General features: G+C 50.5%; 4 protein-coding genes across 4 annotated transcripts; 1 reads left to right on the forward strand and 3 right to left on the reverse strand.

The window, feature by feature from the left end:
* Positions 1 to 2,030: 2,030 nt before the first annotated feature.
* On the reverse strand, positions 2,031 to 3,152 carry LTB4R (leukotriene B4 receptor). Its single transcript, XM_006835519.1, has one exon. The coding sequence runs from the start codon at positions 3,129 to 3,131 to the stop codon at positions 2,031 to 2,033; it is 1,101 nt and encodes a 366-aa protein (XP_006835582.1). The 5' UTR covers positions 3,132 to 3,152.
* Positions 3,153 to 6,063: 2,911 nt separating this feature from the next.
* On the reverse strand, positions 6,064 to 7,128 carry LTB4R2 (leukotriene B4 receptor 2). Its single transcript, XM_006835520.1, has one exon. The coding sequence runs from the start codon at positions 7,126 to 7,128 to the stop codon at positions 6,064 to 6,066; it is 1,065 nt and encodes a 354-aa protein (XP_006835583.1).
* A 2,481-nt stretch (positions 7,129 to 9,609) lies between these two features.
* On the forward strand, positions 9,610 to 11,720 carry CIDEB (cell death-inducing DFFA-like effector b). Its single transcript, XM_006835521.1, has 5 exons — positions 9,610 to 9,650; positions 9,927 to 10,071; positions 10,854 to 11,003; positions 11,243 to 11,433; positions 11,588 to 11,720. Exons 1-5 carry the CDS (start codon positions 9,610 to 9,612, stop codon positions 11,718 to 11,720), a joined length of 660 nt encoding a protein of 219 aa, XP_006835584.1.
* A 452-nt stretch (positions 11,721 to 12,172) lies between these two features.
* On the reverse strand, positions 12,173 to 17,971 carry NOP9 (NOP9 nucleolar protein). The gene is made up of 10 exons (XM_006835386.1): positions 17,685 to 17,971; positions 17,023 to 17,469; positions 15,759 to 15,857; positions 15,378 to 15,519; positions 15,057 to 15,249; positions 14,373 to 14,513; positions 13,673 to 13,798; positions 13,241 to 13,477; positions 12,934 to 13,039; positions 12,173 to 12,407 (listed from the first exon to the last, which is right to left on the reverse strand). Exons 1-10 carry the CDS (start codon positions 17,929 to 17,931, stop codon positions 12,250 to 12,252), a joined length of 1,896 nt encoding a protein of 631 aa, XP_006835449.1. The 5' UTR covers positions 17,932 to 17,971; the 3' UTR covers positions 12,173 to 12,249.
* Positions 17,972 to 18,853: the final 882 nt, after the last annotated feature.

Consider the following 18,853-nt stretch of genomic DNA (forward strand, 5'->3'; position numbering starts at 1 on the left):
TTGTAGCCTGATTCATAACACTACACTACCAGAGCTCCTTTCTAGAGGCCTAGAAAGTAATCTGCTAGACCCCTCCTAATTTCAGCTTCTCTTCTCAAATGGGTCAACCAGGCTTTCCAATGAGTACCTGTAGACAATTTGGGGATTTCCCTGTTCTAGGTCTATCAGATGCCCCCTACTCACCCACTCGCTTCTTCCGCATCCTTCTGCAAAGATGCTGATACCATGTGGGTCTTGGAACATCAGTGACTTAGTTCCACTTGCTCATATTTTGGAGCTTATGGGCTAGCAGGACTCCTAGGTGTGTTGTAGATGTAGGACATGGATTTCTGGGTTTGTGTGCCTAGTTGCTCTTTTGGACAGAGTCCAAAAGTACAGGTTTCCACTGCTGCTGCCATGTTTCCCAAGTATTGTAGAGCAGAGCTGGACCAACGCTCTAAAGCAACAGTAACCTCTAGAAAATCATGATGCATTCATTCCTCTCACTTTGGTGAATCATTATTTCTTAGGGGGACTGAGACTACAGACAGCCCTCAACACACACCCTCTGTGTTAAGATCTGATGATTCGACTCTTAAATGCAGCTTCCTTGGGAGATGGGGATTCCCCAGAGCATCTCCTGCAGAGAGGTTGAAGATGATTGATAGGAAGACGGAGAGTCACACTACAAAGATACCTTCACAGGCTTCAGGGTACACGGTGTCAAAGCAGTGCTGTTTTCTCAGAAGATCCCCTGAGTAAGGAAGTCCAGTGATGAGACGACTTTGGTAGTCTTTCAAGGACTGGATCAGCTCCTTTAGGGATCTTAAATTCACTGCCATGGAGTCCATTTGGCCCCATAGTGACTCTATGGGACAGAATAGAACTCTACAGGGTTTTTGAGGCTGTAAATCTTTATGGAAGCAGACTGCTTCATCTTTCTCCTGTAAAGCAGCTAGTGGATTCAAACCATCAAACTTTCTGTTAGCAGCCCAACACTTAACCCACTGTACCACCTGGTTTGTTTTAGTAGTCTGTAAATCAAACCAAACCAAAATACCCACTGCCAGTGAGTGAGTCATAGCAGGTTCAACTCCTAGCAATCCTGCAGGACAGAGTAGACTGCTCCCATAGGGTCTCCAAGGCTGTCAATCTTTAAGGAAGCATTATTGCATCTTTTTCCCATGGAGTAGCTGGCGGGTTCGAACCACCAATCATTTGGTTACCTGCTAAGTGCTTTAACCAATGTAAGTTGGTTGGTTGTGTGCCGTGCAGTCGGTTCCGACTAACAGCGACCCTGTATAGGGTTTCCAACACAGTAAATCGTTACCGGAGCAGAAAGCCTCACCTTTCTCCCATGAAGTGACTGACTGGCAGATTCCAACTTCAATCAACAGCCCAGTTTGTAATCCACAAAGTGCCTCAGAATCACCGGAGGGGAGCTGGGATGATTTCTATGTTCATCGTTAGGTCTCAGAAGTGGCATAAACAGTTCGTGTTTGACTACTAACCTAAAAGTTAGAGGTTGGAACCCACTCACTGACACCACAAAAGAAAGGTCTAGCAATTTCATCCACAAAGATTACAGCCAAAAACACGATGCATCAGTTCTACTTTGTGACGCCTGGGGGTTACCATGAGCGGAAAGTAAATCAACTCCACCACAACGGCTTGGTTTTTTCAGTTGTGATTTTATTTATATTTTGGGTCTTCTTAGAGTTGAAAATCATAGGAATCTAAAGGTTGTGACTCTCGATTAGCAAGAGTGATCGTATCAGGGCTACCCATAAGCAATCAGTTCCCAATCACACACAAGCCCCGATAACAGGACTGACCCAATTTCAGACTTCAGTTTTCATTGTAAAGCTGCCAGTGGGAGCCAGAACCAAGCATGCCTGCTCAGTCTGCGGCCACTTGACCTCTATCTCTTCTGCTCCTGTCCTCATGCGCATTCTCCTGGCAGGGAGTACAGAATTGGGTCAGGCCTAGGTGAGGGCGTTCCACCAGGAGGAAATCCACCGTCCTTTCACCACCGCCACCTCACACCTAGCTCAGTTCGCCTCACTCAGAGGGTTGGAGGAGGCAGCAAGACTCTCAGTGGGGCCAGGCTCAGGAGAAGTGGGGGCGCCTCTTGCTGTCTGGCCCAGGGTGCCCCCGCGGCGGGCGCTGGATGCCTCGGAACCTGTGCCCTCCAGCAACTTGGCAACGAAGCCCACACCCGCGGAGCGCAGCAGGCCGCCACCAGCGCACGCGTACAGCACGGGGTTCACGCTGCTGCTCAAGAAGGCGAGAGTGATGAGCACCCTGCGGGCGAGGTTCAGCTGCTGTCCTGTGGATCCAGAATTGTGGGCCAGGCCTGCCAGCGCGCGGGCTGCCTCGGCCAGGTTCACCAGGTGGTACGGCAGCCAGAAGGCTGCGAAGGCCAGAATGATGAGCACCACCAGGCGGCCGGTGCGGCGGCTGCGGCGGAAGCGCCGGGCCTGCAGCCTGCGCCCGATGTCCGAGTAGCTGGCCACCACGGCCAGAAAGGGCAGCAAGAAGCCGGTGATGGTCTCAAAGAGCAGATGGAAGGCCCTTTGGTGTTCGGTGGAGTATACCACTGTGCAGAACCATATGTTCATTTTCCCGGGAACCAAAATCACACTGCGGTACACGAAAACGGGTGTGGCCAGCAGCACAGACGCCACCCAGATGCCTGCCAACACCCAACAGGCCATCGCCTTTGTGCGCAGCTTCTGGGACAAGAATGGGCGAGCCACGGCCAAAGAACGGTCCAGACTCATGGCTGTGATAAGCAAGACGCTGGCATACATACTGACCCCACAGACATAGAAGCAGAGGCGGCAGCCAATCACTTCAAAACCCCAGGTGCCTCGGGCCACGAAGGAGAGAAAAAAGGGAGCAGTGAGCAACACAGCCAAGTCAGCCAGGGCCAAGTTCAGCACCAGCAGGGCAGTGACAGAGCGCTTCCGCATCTTTGCCAGGATGCTCCACACTACGAATCCATTGCCAGGAAGCCCCACAACCAGTGCCACTGATAGTAAAGTGATGGACAGCTGAGTGATGAACACATTTCCTGAAGATGCAGGCGCAGGAGATGTAGTGTTTGTGGCCATTGTAAGGACCTGGAGAGCAAGAGTGGATATGCCCATGAGGGAAGGGGACCAAGGGTTTCCTGAATACCCTGGTTTGTCAAAGGCACTTTGGCAATGCCCTATCCTCTTCACCACCAATTGACCTTTTGGATCTGGCTCCGGAAAGAAAAGATTGGTTTCCTAACCAGGCCATGGGGCCCCTTCCTGCCCACAGACCCACTTGCAAAATCTACAGCAATAGCAACAACTGCAGCAGCAGCAGATTTTCCAGACCCTTTCAGCTGCTTTCCATTAGGAACCTTGAAGCCCCGAAACATACCTGAGGGCTTCGCTCACATTGCTGCATCCCTTGAAAGGCTAACAGTCTAGATGCTCTGTCCTCTATCAGGACTTTAGCCTCTTCAGTCCCATCGACTTCCTCCAGCCACCTACCCACTGTCTCTCTCTCTCTCTTGAGTTGTCCAATGTCCACCCGAGATAGGATGAAGTTAGTGGACTTACAGTGAAAATGAATCCTCCCAACCCCTTTTATCACTGGCTAGGTTCCCCTTGTACCTTCTCTCACGGCACTACCCTGATATAACTACCACCACCATTCCCAGGATACTCACAGGCTTTGCCAAGAGTTGGTTGGACGCTGGTGCCAATCCCAGAGTCTGCGCAGGGTGATGTGGTCTATCCCTGGTTCTGTTCCAGTGCCAGGGGCCTAGCTCTGGGTCTGGGTGCTGTCAGCTAAATCAGCCAGAGAGGAAGTACCACGGAGTAGGAGGTAGGGGGAAGACGCATCTTCCTGAGGGTGGGGCTGAAACCCCCACCCGCTCCCTTCACTGGTGGAAAAAATAATAGCCTTTGATTCCAGGAGAACGCAGTGGAGAAGAGAAATCCTCAAGGGTGGAGCCAGATGAGAAGAGCCCAGAAAGGGGCAGCCAGAGGAAACTGGGTGGGGGGAGTGAATAGGCTGGGGTGTGGCCCCAAGATGCAGGTCTAGACTGGAGAATTGGACAGAGTAATAAATTGTGTCATAGAAGAAGGGAAGGAAGCAAAAGAGGTGAACAGAATCAGATTGAGAGGCCAGAATTCTGGGTCTTTTTTTGTTTTTTCATGAATAATGTAGATTTTTAGATTAATAGGAAATGTAGCTTGGAGTTGTGGCCAGGCTCTGGGTTTGGGTTAGGTAACATCATAACTTAAAGAAGCATGCCAGTAAATGCCAATGTGAGCAGCATCCTGCCCTTGGCTTCAGTTCAAGCCATGAGCAAGCACGGAGGGGTGGGAGGGAAGAGTCCTCTTCCAGCAACCCCCACCCTCCCCTCATTTCAGGTGATTACTTACACATTTTAGGCCAACCAATTCTCTATTTTCTTTAGTGGAAGCCAGAACCCCAAAATCTAATCAAACACATTGTGGAGTTCTTCCCCTTGCTCAAGCACGTGCCTTGTGTATGCCTGTGTGGTTTCCCTGCCAGAGTGGAATTTGAGATCTGAGGATAAGCAAGAAGGTATGGCGCCACTTTTTTTCCATCCACTTCCACCTTAGTTGTACAGAGAAAGAAGACAATGGGCTGAGCATTTGGGGCAGGAGTAAAAGAGCAGGAGCAGTAATAGATGCCCATGCCTACCCTGCCAAGAGGAAAACCAGGGTGTAGAAAGACAACCACTCCCAAAGGGTCACGTCCCCCTTCCTAGGAGGACACACTTTCACAGAAGTTCAGAATTGGAAAGTCCTTCCTACAATCTGACTATGAACCCCCTGACTTCACTGCCAACACATTTCCTCTCTTCATTTCTCAGGAAAGATGCAGAATGTAATGGTAGTCACTTAGTTCCCCAATCCTTTCCAGGGACCCCACTTTCTCTGCTTTGAGAAAAGCAAAAGCAGGTTGATTCGGTAGCAGTCAGGCAGAGGCTATGATGAAAAAAAAAAAAAAAAAGGGCTGAAACCACAGCAAGAACTGAGGTCAGAGTTGAGGAAGGGCTTTCTGACAACATAGGGTGGATATGTGACAGAGGAAGTTAGGGAACCTCTGTCCCAGCACATGAGGACAGGAGGAAACCCCAGAAGTCTGCATCTGAGGATAGAAACTTTTTGACTCAAGAATCAGCCTGAAGCTTCTTCAGACACTGCGTTGTCTCTGCCTCTCCTCCTGAGTTTCTCCCCACCCCCCTCTCCCTTGTTCCCCTTGCTTCCTCCACCTAAGGCTAGATTCGCTAAGCACACTACCTACCCACGAGTTCAAAACTCTACCCCAACTCGTTTTGTGCTACACAGTGGCCCTGGAGTGACCCTGAGACCTAAATTCCCTTTGCTCTCTCTTGACTTCTGCCTGGGTGTGTGAACTGTCACTAAAGTAGGAACAGGGTGACCACTAAAGTGAATCACCACTCAGTTGGCCAGAGATCAAGGGAGTTACTGAAATGCAGGGTTTTCAGTGTTAAAACTGAGCAACTCCAAGGAAAATGTGGATAAGTTGGTCACCCTAGTGTACATGGATGTCCCCTGAAGAGCCCCTCCCTATATCCCCAAACTCAAAAAAGTGCCAAAGAACCAGGTCACCTGGGCTGGGGAGGTCAGATCCCCTTCAGATGCCACTGAAGGCTGGGAACGCTCAGCCCTGGCCTGACCCAATCAGAGAACCAGGTGGCTTCAGTACAACTCCACCAGGGGGAGCACTCTTAAACTTGGTCTAATGGCTGCCGGGTGTATTTCACAACCATAGCTATTGGCAGCAGGCAAACAGTTCTGTCTGACACATGGGCACATGTCAACCTGTAAGCACACAATACTCACTAACGTTGACCATCACTGCCTTCACAATCCTCAGTTTTGAGGATCCTGCACCTGTCCCAGGTATATAATAATTCTGTCCAGCCAGACTGCGGTCAGAGAAGGGTACCCCAAACAGTTTGGAGGAGTTCCCAGAATCCTGAAGGGTTATAGAAGGGGTTGGGAAAGAGCAGACCCAGGTATAGGTTTTGGTATCAAAAAGGTCTCATCCCTGACTGTCCTTTTCCACCCTACCCCTGGTGTCCGCATTGCTGTGACCCTGTCCCATCACTTTTAGCCGAGGGGTAGCTCGAAGTTCCATGGTGCCCTCTCTAGAGCGGCTGCCTCCTAGGGCCTCTCCAGAACCCTCGAAAATCCGCATGAGGAAACGAGGACCTGCCCGGGGCAACAGGTCCCCAGCGGTGAACACGTAGAGCACGGGGTTGACACTGGAGCTGAAGAAGGCCAACGCTGTAGTTCCTGCTCGTGCAGCTTGACCTGCCCCACCGAGCCTCGCCAAAGTCCCTTCCTGCGGACCCAGAGCAGCGATCGCCTGCAGAAGGTTGACCGCGTGGTAGGGGGCCCAGAGCAAGCCGAAGGCGAGTACAATGGCACTCACTAGTCGGCCCACCCGCGTCTGGTGTCGCCTTGGGCCCCAGCGGCCGCCCCGCAGCCGCGCCAGCGTCACACTGTAGCAGCCAAGAACCAGCCCAAAGGGAAGCATGAAGGCGGTCAGCGTCTCCAGGCCAAGATGGGCAGCGGCATGACTCGCCGTCGGGTGGCACAGCTGGCACACGTTGTTAGCCCAGAGGTGACGGTAAACAGCAGCCGGGATGGCGAGCAGCAGGGCTGTCAGCCAGACAGCAAGCAACAGGCGTCGGATCAGTGCTGGGCTACGCAGCCGGGGCGCCAGGAAGGGGCGGGTGACAGCTAGGCAGCGCTGCAGGCTGAGTAGACTGGTGAGCAGGACGCTGGCGTACATGCTGAGTGAGCACACGTAGTATACAGCCTTGCAGCCAGCCAGGCCCAGTGGCCAACCCTGCCCTGTCAAAAAGGCCACAAAGAACGGCGTGAGCAGCAGCACTGAGCCGTCGGCTAGCGCCAGGTGCAACACAAGTGTGGCCGCCAGTGGCCGCCCTCCTGCGGGCCGCCAGCCCACCAAACTCCACACTACGAAGCCGTTACCGGGCAGCCCCAGCAATGCTGCCAGCAGCAGGAAGGCGGTGCCTGTAGCTCTCGAGGCCTGGGAGCTCAGCAAGGTCTGATTTCCCGGAAAACTGTAGCAGAGCATTCTTGTGTGCTGTGGGAAGCTGGAAAAGGGCCATAGAAAACCACGGGTGGGGTAAAAGCCCAGGTTACCCCTAATGTCAGGGGAACCAGGGCTTTACCTCCCACCACCCCTTACAGCTCCCTTGAAGACCCTAGGCCCACTAAAGCCCTTACTTCTTGGAACCCAGATCCCCTGCTCCCCGATAACTGACCTACCTGGTTTCTGAAATCTTCCCAGAACCCAATGATATCTAGACTCCCAGTCCTGACTCCCAGGTTATTACCACCTCCAGCCCTCTAGCTTGAACCCTCCTTTGTCCATGGGGTAGTAAAGGCACAAGGGAATATCCACTTACCCAGTTGGGAACAAGAAGTGTTTGGAGCCCACTAGGGGTCTGGGGAAGCTGAAAGGTGAAGCAGCAAAGGACAAGGTGCCTAGTCTCGTCTTGTGCCTGTCACATCGCAGACGGTGAGACGAGAATGGGGAGAGACTAGGTAGACCTCATCCTGGACCTTTTTCTGGGGCCCCTCCCTCACTCCACTCCTTCCCATCACTAACAGGTCTAGGCGTGTGAGAGCCTGCCTCCCCCAGGAAACAGGATTAGCTGAAGGAGTGCAGAGAGAGCTCCCTGTTCATGGAGGTGAGTAGGGGCACCCTACTGAATACTGATTTGAAGTCTTGCTTCTGCTCACATCCCCCCAGCCTCCACTTTCTTAGGGGGCAGGAGATGCATCCAGGTATAAGGAGCTTATAACTTGGCTGGGGAGTCACAGCACAGTGCCCACCTACACCAGAGCATTAAACAGGAATAAAGGAAAGAGTGCAGTGGTAGGAAACTCGGGTGGAGAGGTCAAGCAAACTTGAAAGTGAAGAGATTTCAGAAGAAACTAAAAGATGAATAGAGTTGAGAGAAGGGGAAACAATCAGTCCTGGGGTTCCTTAGAAGCCAGGACACCAGGAGCATTGTCCAAGCAGAGTGTGAGTTAATGGCGTGGGTGCAAATAAGAATGTGTTTGGGGTGGTCAGCTCAAGAAGCAGGAAGATAAAGGTAATGGGAACCCCCAAGCAGCATACATTAAGGCAATCCAGGAAGACATTTACCCCAGTTCCCATTGTTCGAGGGTTGCCCCAGGGGCATTAAGCCCCATACACAATTCTAGCTTGTACTTGTCAGAGGTTGAAAGCACTGCTCGGCTTCAGACAAAACTCCTAACAGGAAAACGGAGAGACTTGTGCTCATTTGAGAAGTTTATTGTCCATTGAGAGTCTAGGCTTCCTTGTAACTTTCCATCAGAGTTACAGCTGAAATCAGACATGGAATGCAGGAGACTCGAAGCTGAAGTTCCGAAGCCATCAAAGGAACTCCCCAACCCCTAACCCCAAAGTTTCAAATCTCCTTCATGTACATTAAGTGGCAGGAAAAAGGTAAGAGAGAAGGTGAATGAGGCCAGAGAAATGTTGAGCCAGCCCTCCCCTAGACTCTGAGGAGGAAAGCTGGAAGGTTAGAATCTTGGTGACTTGACTTCAAAGAATCATCCTGACTTCAGTGGACAGCAGCAAAGCCATCCCCTCCTCACACCCTACCCAAGCATACTCTCATTTTCTCCAAGCCCTGCCCATGTCCCATCCTGTGTCCCAGCCTCCCTTTTCCTAAAGCTGCAGCTAATGGTTTTTCCAGTAGGTGGCAGTATATACTGCACTGCTCTCATAGATTCTCAGAGGCTGTTGCTGTTAAAGGTGCCTTCCTGTCAGTTACAACTCATATTAACCCTGTATAGGTTTTCACTGGACTGTGCTCCACAAGGCCAGCAGTTCAAACACAACAGCTGCTCCTTAGAAACCCTATGTTGCTGTTAAGTGCTGTTGAGTCCGTTCTGACTCACTGACTCATAGAGACCCTGTATAGGGTTTCCAAGAAGCACCTGGTAGATATGAACTGCCAACCTTGTGGTTCGAAGTCCAATGTTAATCTTACAGCACCACACCAGGAGTCCTGGAAAACCTATACAGGGTCAATATGAGTCAGAACCAACTCAAAGGCACTTAAGAATAAAAACTACATGGTTTCTGAGGGGAAACTGGTGAGTTTAAGCTGCCAGCCTTTCAGTTCAGTGCTTATCCTAGCCAGAAACTGTCCCTAGAAATGTCCTTCCAAAGAAATAAAAACACCAGTGGTTACATGCCACCCTCTTACATAGTTGCCATTCACTCTGAAAAAACATCCCACATCAAGCTTCCGTGGCCTTTTCTGTTAATCTTGGGCCTTAATTCTTCATCCAGGACCCCATCTAGGCCCTTCCCCCTTACCCTCCCTTTGGACTTTGCCCTTCTTACAGGCCAGGCCAGGAGGCCAGAGTCCGGGATTGACTCACCACCACTTGACTGGGGCTGAGATTCCAGCTTTGTAACAGAAAACACCCAACACCGACACTTCAGACCCAGCAACCACCCAGCCCAGACCTCACTGGAGAAGGGCCACCTCCTCTGCTCCTTCCCTTCACCATGGAGTACCTCTCGGCCCTGAATCCCAGTGGCCTGCTCAGGTGATTTCTAACCCTCCTGTCTACCCTCGAACTCTGAGGATGAGGCTGGGCAACAAAACCCTGCTGAGACCCTTCCTCATTCCAATCCCATTTCCCATGAGCTAGACCAGCTCCTCACCACCACCTGCCCCCACTACCCCTTAACACCTCTTTCTGCTTCTCTTATCTGTAAACCTAGATCCTTCCCCACTCCCTAACTCTCTGGCTACCCACCCCCATGGCATTCAACAAGCCGGCTCCTCCTTGCTTGTCTTGAACTTTCTTCCCAACTCCCAGGTCAGTATCTAATGTGAGCTCGGAGGTTGGACGTAGGGTCTGGAACTCTGCTCCACCACCCCAGAGACCTTTCCGTGTCTGTGATCACAAGCGGACCACCCGGAAAGGGCTGACAGCTGCCACATGCCAGGAACTGCTAGCCAAGGTGAGTGGACTGACTCCCTGGGTTTGGATGGTACGGGCAGCCAAGGGACTAGAGAGCAAAAGAACTTGAAATGGTGGAGCAGGAAGGCCTAAGGGACTAAAAGGAGGTGTGTGAGCCAAATGGCCTCTGCTGAATTTGGGTGAATTTGATTGGAGTGGAGGAGCAGTGGGTAAGGAGAGCTGGGTGGATGGAATGGAACTCAAGTGCCTGGACTAGTGGGACAAAACAAGATCAAATCCTGATTCTGCCTCTTTCTAGATGTCAAGCCTTGAGAAGTTATTCAGCCTATGAAAACCTATTTCCTCATCTATAAAAAAAAACCAGTAATAATACACCTATCTCCTAGGGTAGTGAAAAGAAATCAAAGATAATATATATACAGTGCTATGCACATACCTGGCACATTGTAATGACTCAATATAAGTTAATGCTATTACTAAAAACAGTTCGGGAGGACTCAGTGAGGGTAAGAGAGAACGAAGCTCTGTAGATAAAACAGAATGGACTTCACAAGAACTGGCAAGCTTTTTGATTCTAAACCAGTAGGAGTGTCTAGAAGGAGATGACAATGACATGGTAGTGGCAAAGCAGAAGGAAACAGGAAAGGTCAGCCCCTAGTAAGGGTCCCCCAACTAAAGATGACTGAGAACTGCAACCTTTAGAAGGGATGTAGAGTTGGGACAAGAACCAATTTCTAGGCCAACAGAGGGACGTCTTGTAGCTGGAGGGGAGGAGCCTGGGATAAGCCCCGTCCCCTCCTCCTGCTTCCTGCCACTGCCTAGGCACTGGAAACCCTGCAGTTGAGTGGAGTGCTAACACTGGTGCTGGAGGAGGATGGGACCACTGTGGAGAGTGAGGACTTCTTCCAGCTATTGGAGGATGACACGTGTCTGATGGTGTTGGAGGCAGGGCAGAATTGGAGCCCTATCAAGGTGAGACCTACCCTGAGGTTGTATTGCCAACCCACATTGACTTTTATAGCTCTCCCCAGCTTCTTCTCTAGCCTAACCCTGCTCTTGGGCAAGAGGCACTGCAGAGCTGTGGACTTGTCAAGGCCATCTTCTAGTGGACAGACAGTCCAGGCAAGGGTTTGTCTGACCCAGTGCTGACGGGGAGGAAGGATGGATGTCAGGGTGAAAGGGTTTGTTGCACTGACTTGGGTACTCAACAGAGCAGGATGCTGTCATACGGCCTGGGCCGAGAGAAACCCAAGCACAGCAAGGACATCGCCCGCATCACTCTTGATGTGTATAAGCAAAACCCCCGAGACCTCTTTGGCAGCCTGAACGTCAAAGCCACATTCTATGGGCTATATTCCATGAGTTGCGACTTTCAAGGACTCGGCCCGAAGAAAGTACTCAGGTCAGAGATCAATATGCCACACTTGCCCCTCCCCTACAGTTGGGTGGTGCGTATAATTCTCCTACACCTGCCTACCCCCAGTTAGCTCTTGCTTGTGGAAGGTCTCCCCAGTATTCCCCTACCCATCTGACTTTCCTTCATCTTTGCCCTCCAGGGAGCTCCTACGTTGGATCTCCAAGCTGCTTCAAGGCATAGGCCATGTGATGCTGGGCATTTCCTCTACCCTGCGCCATGTAGTGGAAGGGGCCGAGCAGTGGCACCGGCAGGGCCGCCTCCATGAATACTGAGTGGGTCTCTGAACTTCTGCCTCATTCTTCTTCCAAAAGACACAAACTGGAACTGGGACAGCATCAGGCTTCCGGACTGGGGCAGACACTACAGGCTAAGTCATTGATCTGATTTCCCCACTGTCCTCTGGTCCACTATGGCAGGAGCCACCAGCACAAAGCCTGCACCCTTTCCTGAAGAACGCTGCCCCAGCTCAGCCATGTTTCCAGCCTTCCACTTGCCCTGAAAGGCTATGTACATCTGCCCCCTATGTACACCTTGATCCCACCCTGATGGCTACATCTAGGTTCCTTACCAGCTCCTCTCATTCTGTCTGTAAGCTGCCCCGCACACTGAAGAAAAGTCCTCTATGACTTTACCTTGATTCTTTGTACTCCCCCCTCAAAAAATAACAAGAATATTTCTAATAAAAACATAAAAACATTTATCAGTAAGACTTGGACTCCAATTCAAACCAAGAGAGACGTAGGATAAATACTCCCTTTTCCTTCCCCCATCAACACTCAGTCACAGATGCAAAAGCTTCATTCAGTCTTCAAGTATTGAGTTCAGGACCCGCCTCCGCTTGGCCACTGTCCCCTGCTGCTGTTCCCAGGCCTCTCGCCGCTTCAGGAAGGTAGTCAAGGCCACATTTCGAGCCACATGGTGGCCAAAAGGATCTCTGATCAGCTCTTGGTTCCGCTCCCCTGCAAAAGGAACCATGTTCAGTATCACTATACAGTATCCCACCTACTCATGCTTGAAGAAGGTCTCTTCATTTTCCCCTGGGCCTGGGCCTGGGCCTGCCTCTAGGATACAGCTAACATCTCTCTCTCTAAATAATGAGGAGGAGAAGTGGGATTCCAGGCCTCACAACAGCAGAGGGGAAGAGGGAGAGATCAGATTTCTGAGAATCCATGGCCTAGATCATCCTTTGGACCTGAAGTCTCTGCTGAGTTTAAGTCCACTCCCAAACACCCAGCTACCTGGAAAACTATGGTGGCGGTGGTAGTGGTTATATGCTGTGGAATCGGTTCCGACTCACAGCGACCCTGTACAGGGTTTCCGAGGCTGTAAATCTTTACAGGAGCAGAAAGCCTCATCTTTCTCCCGCGGAACAGCTGGTAGTTTCGAACTGCTGACCTTGCGGTTTGCAGCCCGATTCGTAACCACTACGCTACCAGAGCTCCTTGGAAAAGTATAGAAAAGTCAAAAAGAGGCTTTAGTACTCACCCAGTTCAGCTGCAATTTCCTTCCGAGCCCCCAAGGCTGCTCCATTCCAGATGGCATCTAGCACACGGCTGCCATGGCGACTACAAGCTAGGGCCACATATTGTCCCTGAATAGAGATAAACAGAAAGCTCCCTTAGGGTAGTACAAGAAAGTGGTACTGCAGGAGGTGGAAGCGAGGACTGGAGTTTCCAAAGAGTTAGAGGCTGAGTCCAAGCAGTCTAGGAACTACATATCCTCTGCCTCTGAAGGAATCACCCCAGGGGACGCTCATAGTCTTTAAAGGGGAGACAGACACTAGACGTCTAACCTTTAGGATCTGCAGCAAACGGCGGCGCTGCTTTCGGGTCACAGAGGGGCTGGTGAGAACAGCATCAAACACGTGGGAGCCAGCAGGGCTTTGGGCCAGAGACAGGAGCTGTGGCCCTGTCAAGGCACCCAGACTTCGAAGCACAAGACCAGGGGTAGAGAAATGCAGCAAATGCTGGAGCAGTAGAGACCCAAGGACTGTCACTTCCCCCAGGGGCCTGGCCTCCGCCTTTTCCACCTGAACGGACAGGGACAGGAAATTAGGAGACACCAACCAGAGGGATGAGCCCATGCCCAGGACACTGCCTTCTCCACCTGGATGAGGTCAACAGATCTCACCACCCTACCCTTATGTCAGGGGCAAACAGTCTCCCAAGTCCTGGGCAACCTGACCCCCGAATGAGTCAGAAGCTTGGCCTTTCCCCTACCTCACCTGGTGCTCGGCAGGCACTGCCTCCTCCTCCTCCATCAGTTCATAGTACACCTCATAAGCCATCAAAGTGGCAAAGAGAGGCACACAGGCCACTTGCCGGGATGATGGCTCTGCACAGTGGAATGCCTAGACAGTGAGATAAAACAGGAGTCTGAAACCACCCCACTCCTAACCCAGACTTGCAAGACAGGGGCAAACACTGGAGAAAAACAAAAAGGCCTAACTCTACAAGAAGCCCAAGTTCCATGAGGGCAGCATCTCATCTCCCTTTCTGTATCCCCCTACATACAACAGAGGCTGACTGTGCAATTACTCCTTAAATAAACTTCTCAAAGTTCGGAATTGTCAGTCTAAGGCTATGAGATGGGTTTCTGGTCTTATAGTCCCCTGTATCTGTGAATGCTCTGGGCATTAGACCTCAATCTTGAGTTCATTAAAACACTGAGTGATGAGTTAGTTAAGTTAAGTGCCGTCGAGTCGGTTCCGACCCATAGCGACCCTGTACAGGGTTTCCGAGGGTGTAAATCCTTACGGGAGTAGAAAGCCTCATCTTTCTCCCGCGGAGCAGCTGGTAGTTTCGAACTGCTGACCTTATGGTTCGCAGCCCAATTCGTAACCACTACGCTACCAGAGCTCGTAGGTAAGTCCTAATAGATAGAATCTGGACCAGGGACATAATTGGATTGTAGGTGACACTCACCTTCAACAACAGCTGCAGGACCTGGGCTTGGTGGGCCCCAACTCTACGGCAGGCCCCTACGAGGGCAACAACTACTCCTGGGTGGCCCTGAGCCAGCACAGCTTCCAGGGCAGGGCTCAACTCTTCAAACACAGGAGACAGCTGAATGGAGACATAAGATGAAGAACTTTGGGCACTTTGGTAAGGGTAGGATAAGTTATTCAAAGAAATCTCCATGCTAAAACCAAGCAAAAATGCTCAATAAAACACTGAAAGCACTGCCTCAAAAGCAATGAAGAAAAGCCAGTTTAATTCAGTCTCTTGAGTACTCTTATCTTTTAAAAAGAAAGAAAGGAGACTGTACTAGGTTTTAAGAGACTTAAAAAAGCATCGTAACAACCATATGTAATATAATGTCCTAATCTGCACAATCCAGTTACAAAGGGCATTTTTGGGGAAACTAGACATTTTGAATATGGACTGGATATTAGACATGATGAAACTTATCACTAAAAGTAGAGACTGATATTTGAAAAGGCAGGTTACCAAAAAACATACATCTGACCCCAATTGGGTAAAAAAAAAAAAAAAGAAGAAGACGAAGACATATACACAGAAAGAATAGGAAAAATCAATAGTGTTTTATGTAACACTAACAACAATAACTTTTGCATAGACACCGACTTGGTCCAGTTCCTTACTCACCAGCTCAGGAGTAGTGACAGCATCTAGCAAGCGCTGCAAAGGGAAGTTGGCAATGGGATGTGCAGCCAAGGCCTGCAACTGCTCCTGGAAATGATCCTCAAAGAGGCTCTGCAGCCTTGGGGGCTCCAACACCAGCAGCACCTGTTCCAAGAGTCGAGAACTTGTCTGATCCCGCAGAAACAGCAGTAGAGGGCTAAGGACAAGAAGACAGAGATCAAGCAGTGTAACTCTACTTCAATCCAAAATACAATTATATCACATCACCCCATTCATTCCACACAGCTGCATCAACCTTGGTTGACTCTAAAGGCCTGACCATACCTGCCTTCTGCTGAGGAATTGCGAGTACTCAAGTAGCCAATCACAGCACTGCAGAGATGGGCACAAAGCGGGGGCAGTTTGCGGTGTAAGATCTGTAAGGCCACTTGAAGACAGAAGCTGGAGATTTTGTCAGTGATGAACACTATGGGAGAGAGCAGAAATAATAAAAGCAGCTTTCTCAAAATCCATACAACCAGTGCAACCTCAATCGTTAAGAAACACAGTACCAGGGACTATCGACACAATGGGCCTTTACAGAGTGCTTTATAATATGAAACGAGATCAAGCTTGAAAAGACAAACAAGGCTGATCTACATATGGGCCTTGTCTGAAGGCAAGTACTTCTAGAAAAATATCTTTTTCTCCCTCTTTCCTCCTTACCAGCAATGTCCTTCAGAAAGCAGGTGCTCAAGTCCTGAAGACGATTCAAGAAGGTTTCAGGGACCTCAAAATCAGTTGGTTTACATTCCCTTTGCACTTCTGAAGGAACATCAAGAACATATGCTGTGGTGAGATTACAAACTGCCTTCCAGGAGGGAGATGAATTCCACTGATGGACGAAGATTCAGCTTGGGGACACAGAGCAGATGTGGTATGCCTGAATGTCTCTTCTCATCTTGATGACTCAACTGAGACTAGATCACTGTTTAGATTTTTCTAGCAAACTTCAGCTCCCCTATGGTCCATAGGAACTAGTCCAAACTCCTCAATCTGGTATTCAGGCCTAAATCAGTCCTCATCTCAATTCTCTAACCTTGTTTTTCAAAACTTTAAGTCACAGCCTATGAATGTAACATGAAATCAATTTAATGCATCTCAATCAGCATTTTTTTAATAGAATGTTGTTGAGTGCCATCGAGTCGATTCCAACCAATAGCGACCCTGTATAGGGTTTCCGAGGAGCAGCTGGTGAGCTTGAACTGCCGACCTTGCAGCTCAAACGGCTTTGCAGTCTGGCGTATTAACCCACAGCACCATGCCAGGAATGGGGCAGAATAAAAATTAAAAAATGGAAACCAGGGAAAAAAATATCAGAGTGGATTACATGTTAATAATCCTGAACTTTTGTTTGTATATTGTTGTCGTTGTGCCATCTCATTGTGGCCCTGTTTAGGGTTTCTGAGGAGCAGCTGGTAGGTTTGAATCACCGACCTGGTGGTTAGCAGTCCAATGTTTACCCTACAGCATCACATCAGGACTCCATCTATACATATGTGTAGTATTATGGTTATGCACTGGGGCGCTAACCAAAAAGTCAGCAGTTCAAATCTATCAAATGCTCCACAGGAGAAAAAAATGAGGCTTTCGGCTCCCGTAAAGATTTACTGCCTTGGAAACTCTATACAAAGTCACTACACTCAACATCACACAATCACCACCATACTGAATCCTGTCTAAATACTTTTTCATATTGTGGATTGTGGTTTATTTAAAAAAAAAAAAAAAGTCTGAAATTCATTGCTCTGTATGAATTCCTCCCCCACCCCTCACCCCCAGCCTTAGGCCTCAGCACACTCTAATCTTTGGCCTGCTAAAGCCATCCTAATTTTCCTAATTTCTCTGTTAAGTCTTTGGGGTCAAACTGCCCCAGGAGGACTTCCTCTCCTTTGGAACTTCCTAAACTTTCCTCTCTTGTAATACTTACCAGAAGATTGGGATCCACGCTTGGCTCTCTCAGATTCCAGAAGGGTCCCTCCTAACACCTGCAGTAGAGTCCTGACCACGAAGCTGCCATGTGTGTCTCCACAGTAGAAAAGAAAGTCATCACACACTTCAGCTGCTAGTCCCAGGACCAGCTCCTCCAGGGTCTCCATGGGACCATCCTTTTCATCTTCTTCCTCCTCCACGTCCTCCACTGCAGGGCTCCCCAGCAAGCGAGGCAGCTGCAGCAAAGCGCTTTGCAACACATGGACCCCACACCGATGACAGGCAACAAAGCGCAAGTTGGGGTGCAGAACAGTCCATATTCGACAGAACGGTTTCAAGGGACTGAACCTCAACAGTTCTTGGAGCATTTCACTGCCAGTCCTGTTTGTAGCCAAGGCAAGGGCCTCAGATTCCACTTCCTTCAGGACATTCTGCACCATTAGTTCTGGAAATGGTTTAGGAAAAAAAGAAAGATAAGGTTATGTTTCCTCACTCAACCAAGGGTAAAAGGCGAGAAAGTGGAGACGTGCTAAAAGCCCCCACACTCTGGGGAACCCCCGCCTCCCAGCCCCAGTCTACTGTCTGTCCCGGGTTTTTGTTGTTGGTTTTTTTTGCCGGGACAGTAAGCTCTCTTGGACTTACCCCGAAGTTGCTACCTACCTCTTTCTTCCCCGATCTCAGGAGCCTCTTTCAGCGCCGAAAGCGCCCGGCGGAAATATCCCAAAGCTTCGGGGCTCAAGTGAAAGGGCGCCTCGAGAGCTGGTTCCGAGCGCCCATCCCGAGGCGGATGGTGTTGTCGCTCGCGACCTAGCGGGGGACGACCCGATCCCTTGGCCCCGCGCCGCCGTTTGCCACCAGCTGGGAACCGGCGCCCTGCCTCGCGCGAGGAGTGCGGACCAAGCCCCATGAGTGCTCCGACTTATTTCGGCTCGGAAAGTTGCCTTAGCCTTGTGTCTCGCGCCGGCGCTCTCAGGGCCCAGTGTAATACGTCATAGGTCCGCGACGGCGTCCAACTAGGACCTAAGCGTGTCCTCCAGATCGCCCCTCCTCCCAGTCCCAACCTCGGCTCCTGGCTCATGCACCTGAGCCCTGAGACCTAAGGAACCGCAGAACTTTAGCCCTGCACCAGCCTAAATCTTCCGAAGACTGCCTCCACATCGCTAGATCAGCTTGTTCTAGAACCCAGATTTCCAGCCTAGCCAGATTTACCCTGTCGCAATCCTAGTCATTTCGTCCCGCACCCTGAGCTAGAATCAAAGTTCCCGAGCTGCAGGTGTGGCGAGCTAGACGACGCAAGGACCCCAGAGGTTTCACAGGTCTCAGGTAAGGGGCGCAAGCTCCCCACTCAGCTGAGAGTCCCCCCAGGGCTTGCGCTTACCCTCGACTAGGAAGCTGCACCCTGGGCTCAGCGGGACTGCCTAGACTATCTAGCCAAGGACTGTATGCAGGTGCTCCTAGGGGCTACTGCGCCAGAACCCCAAACACAGTCAGTCCCATTTTAAGGATCCCAGTAGATGTCCAGTCCTGGACAGCCCCACCTGAGCCCTTCTTCTCTCCCTACACCAAACCAAACCAAACCCAACCCACTGCTATGAGTTCATTCTAACTCACATTTCCCTCGGAGGGACTGCTGGGTTTGAACAGCCGACCTTGCAATTACCAGCCCAACACTTAACCTACTGCAAAGGCTCCTTCTTCACTCCTTGTTATTGGGGCTAAGTGCCATCGAGATGGTTCCTATTCATAAACACCCTATGCAGGGTTTCTCAGGAGCAGCTGGAGGGTTTGAACCAACCTCTAACCTTGCTGTTAGCAATCTAGTGTTTATC

This window comes from Chrysochloris asiatica, unplaced genomic scaffold, assembly GCF_000296735.1.
Source record: "Chrysochloris asiatica unplaced genomic scaffold, ChrAsi1.0 scaffold00017, whole genome shotgun sequence".
Lineage (NCBI taxonomy): Eukaryota > Metazoa > Chordata > Mammalia > Afrosoricida > Chrysochloridae > Chrysochloris > Chrysochloris asiatica.

Coding starts and splice junctions, on each gene's coding strand:
- LTB4R2 (XM_006835520.1), bottom strand. CDS start 7,128: ATGCTCTGCTACAGTTTTCCGGGAAATCAGACCTTGCTGAGCTCCCAG.
- LTB4R (XM_006835519.1), bottom strand. CDS start 3,131: ATGGGCATATCCACTCTTGCTCTCCAGGTCCTTACAATGGCCACAAAC.
- NOP9 (XM_006835386.1), bottom strand. CDS start 17,931: ATGGGGCTTGGTCCGCACTCCTCGCGCGAGGCAGGGCGCCGGTTCCCA. Junction 14,514..15,056: donor CTGTCACTACTCCTGAGCTG/GTGAGTAAGGAA, acceptor GTCTCCATTCAG/CTGTCTCCTGTGTTTGAAGA. Junction 12,408..12,933: donor GGAAATTGCAGCTGAACTGG/GTGAGTACTAAA, acceptor TTCCTTTTGCAG/GGGAGCGGAACCAAGAGCTG.
- CIDEB (XM_006835521.1), top strand. CDS start 9,610: ATGGAGTACCTCTCGGCCCTGAATCCCAGTGGCCTGCTCAG. Junction 9,651..9,926: donor AATCCCAGTGGCCTGCTCAG/GTGATTTCTAAC, acceptor CCCAACTCCCAG/GTCAGTATCTAATGTGAGCT. Junction 11,434..11,587: donor GGCCCGAAGAAAGTACTCAG/GTCAGAGATCAA, acceptor TTTGCCCTCCAG/GGAGCTCCTACGTTGGATCT.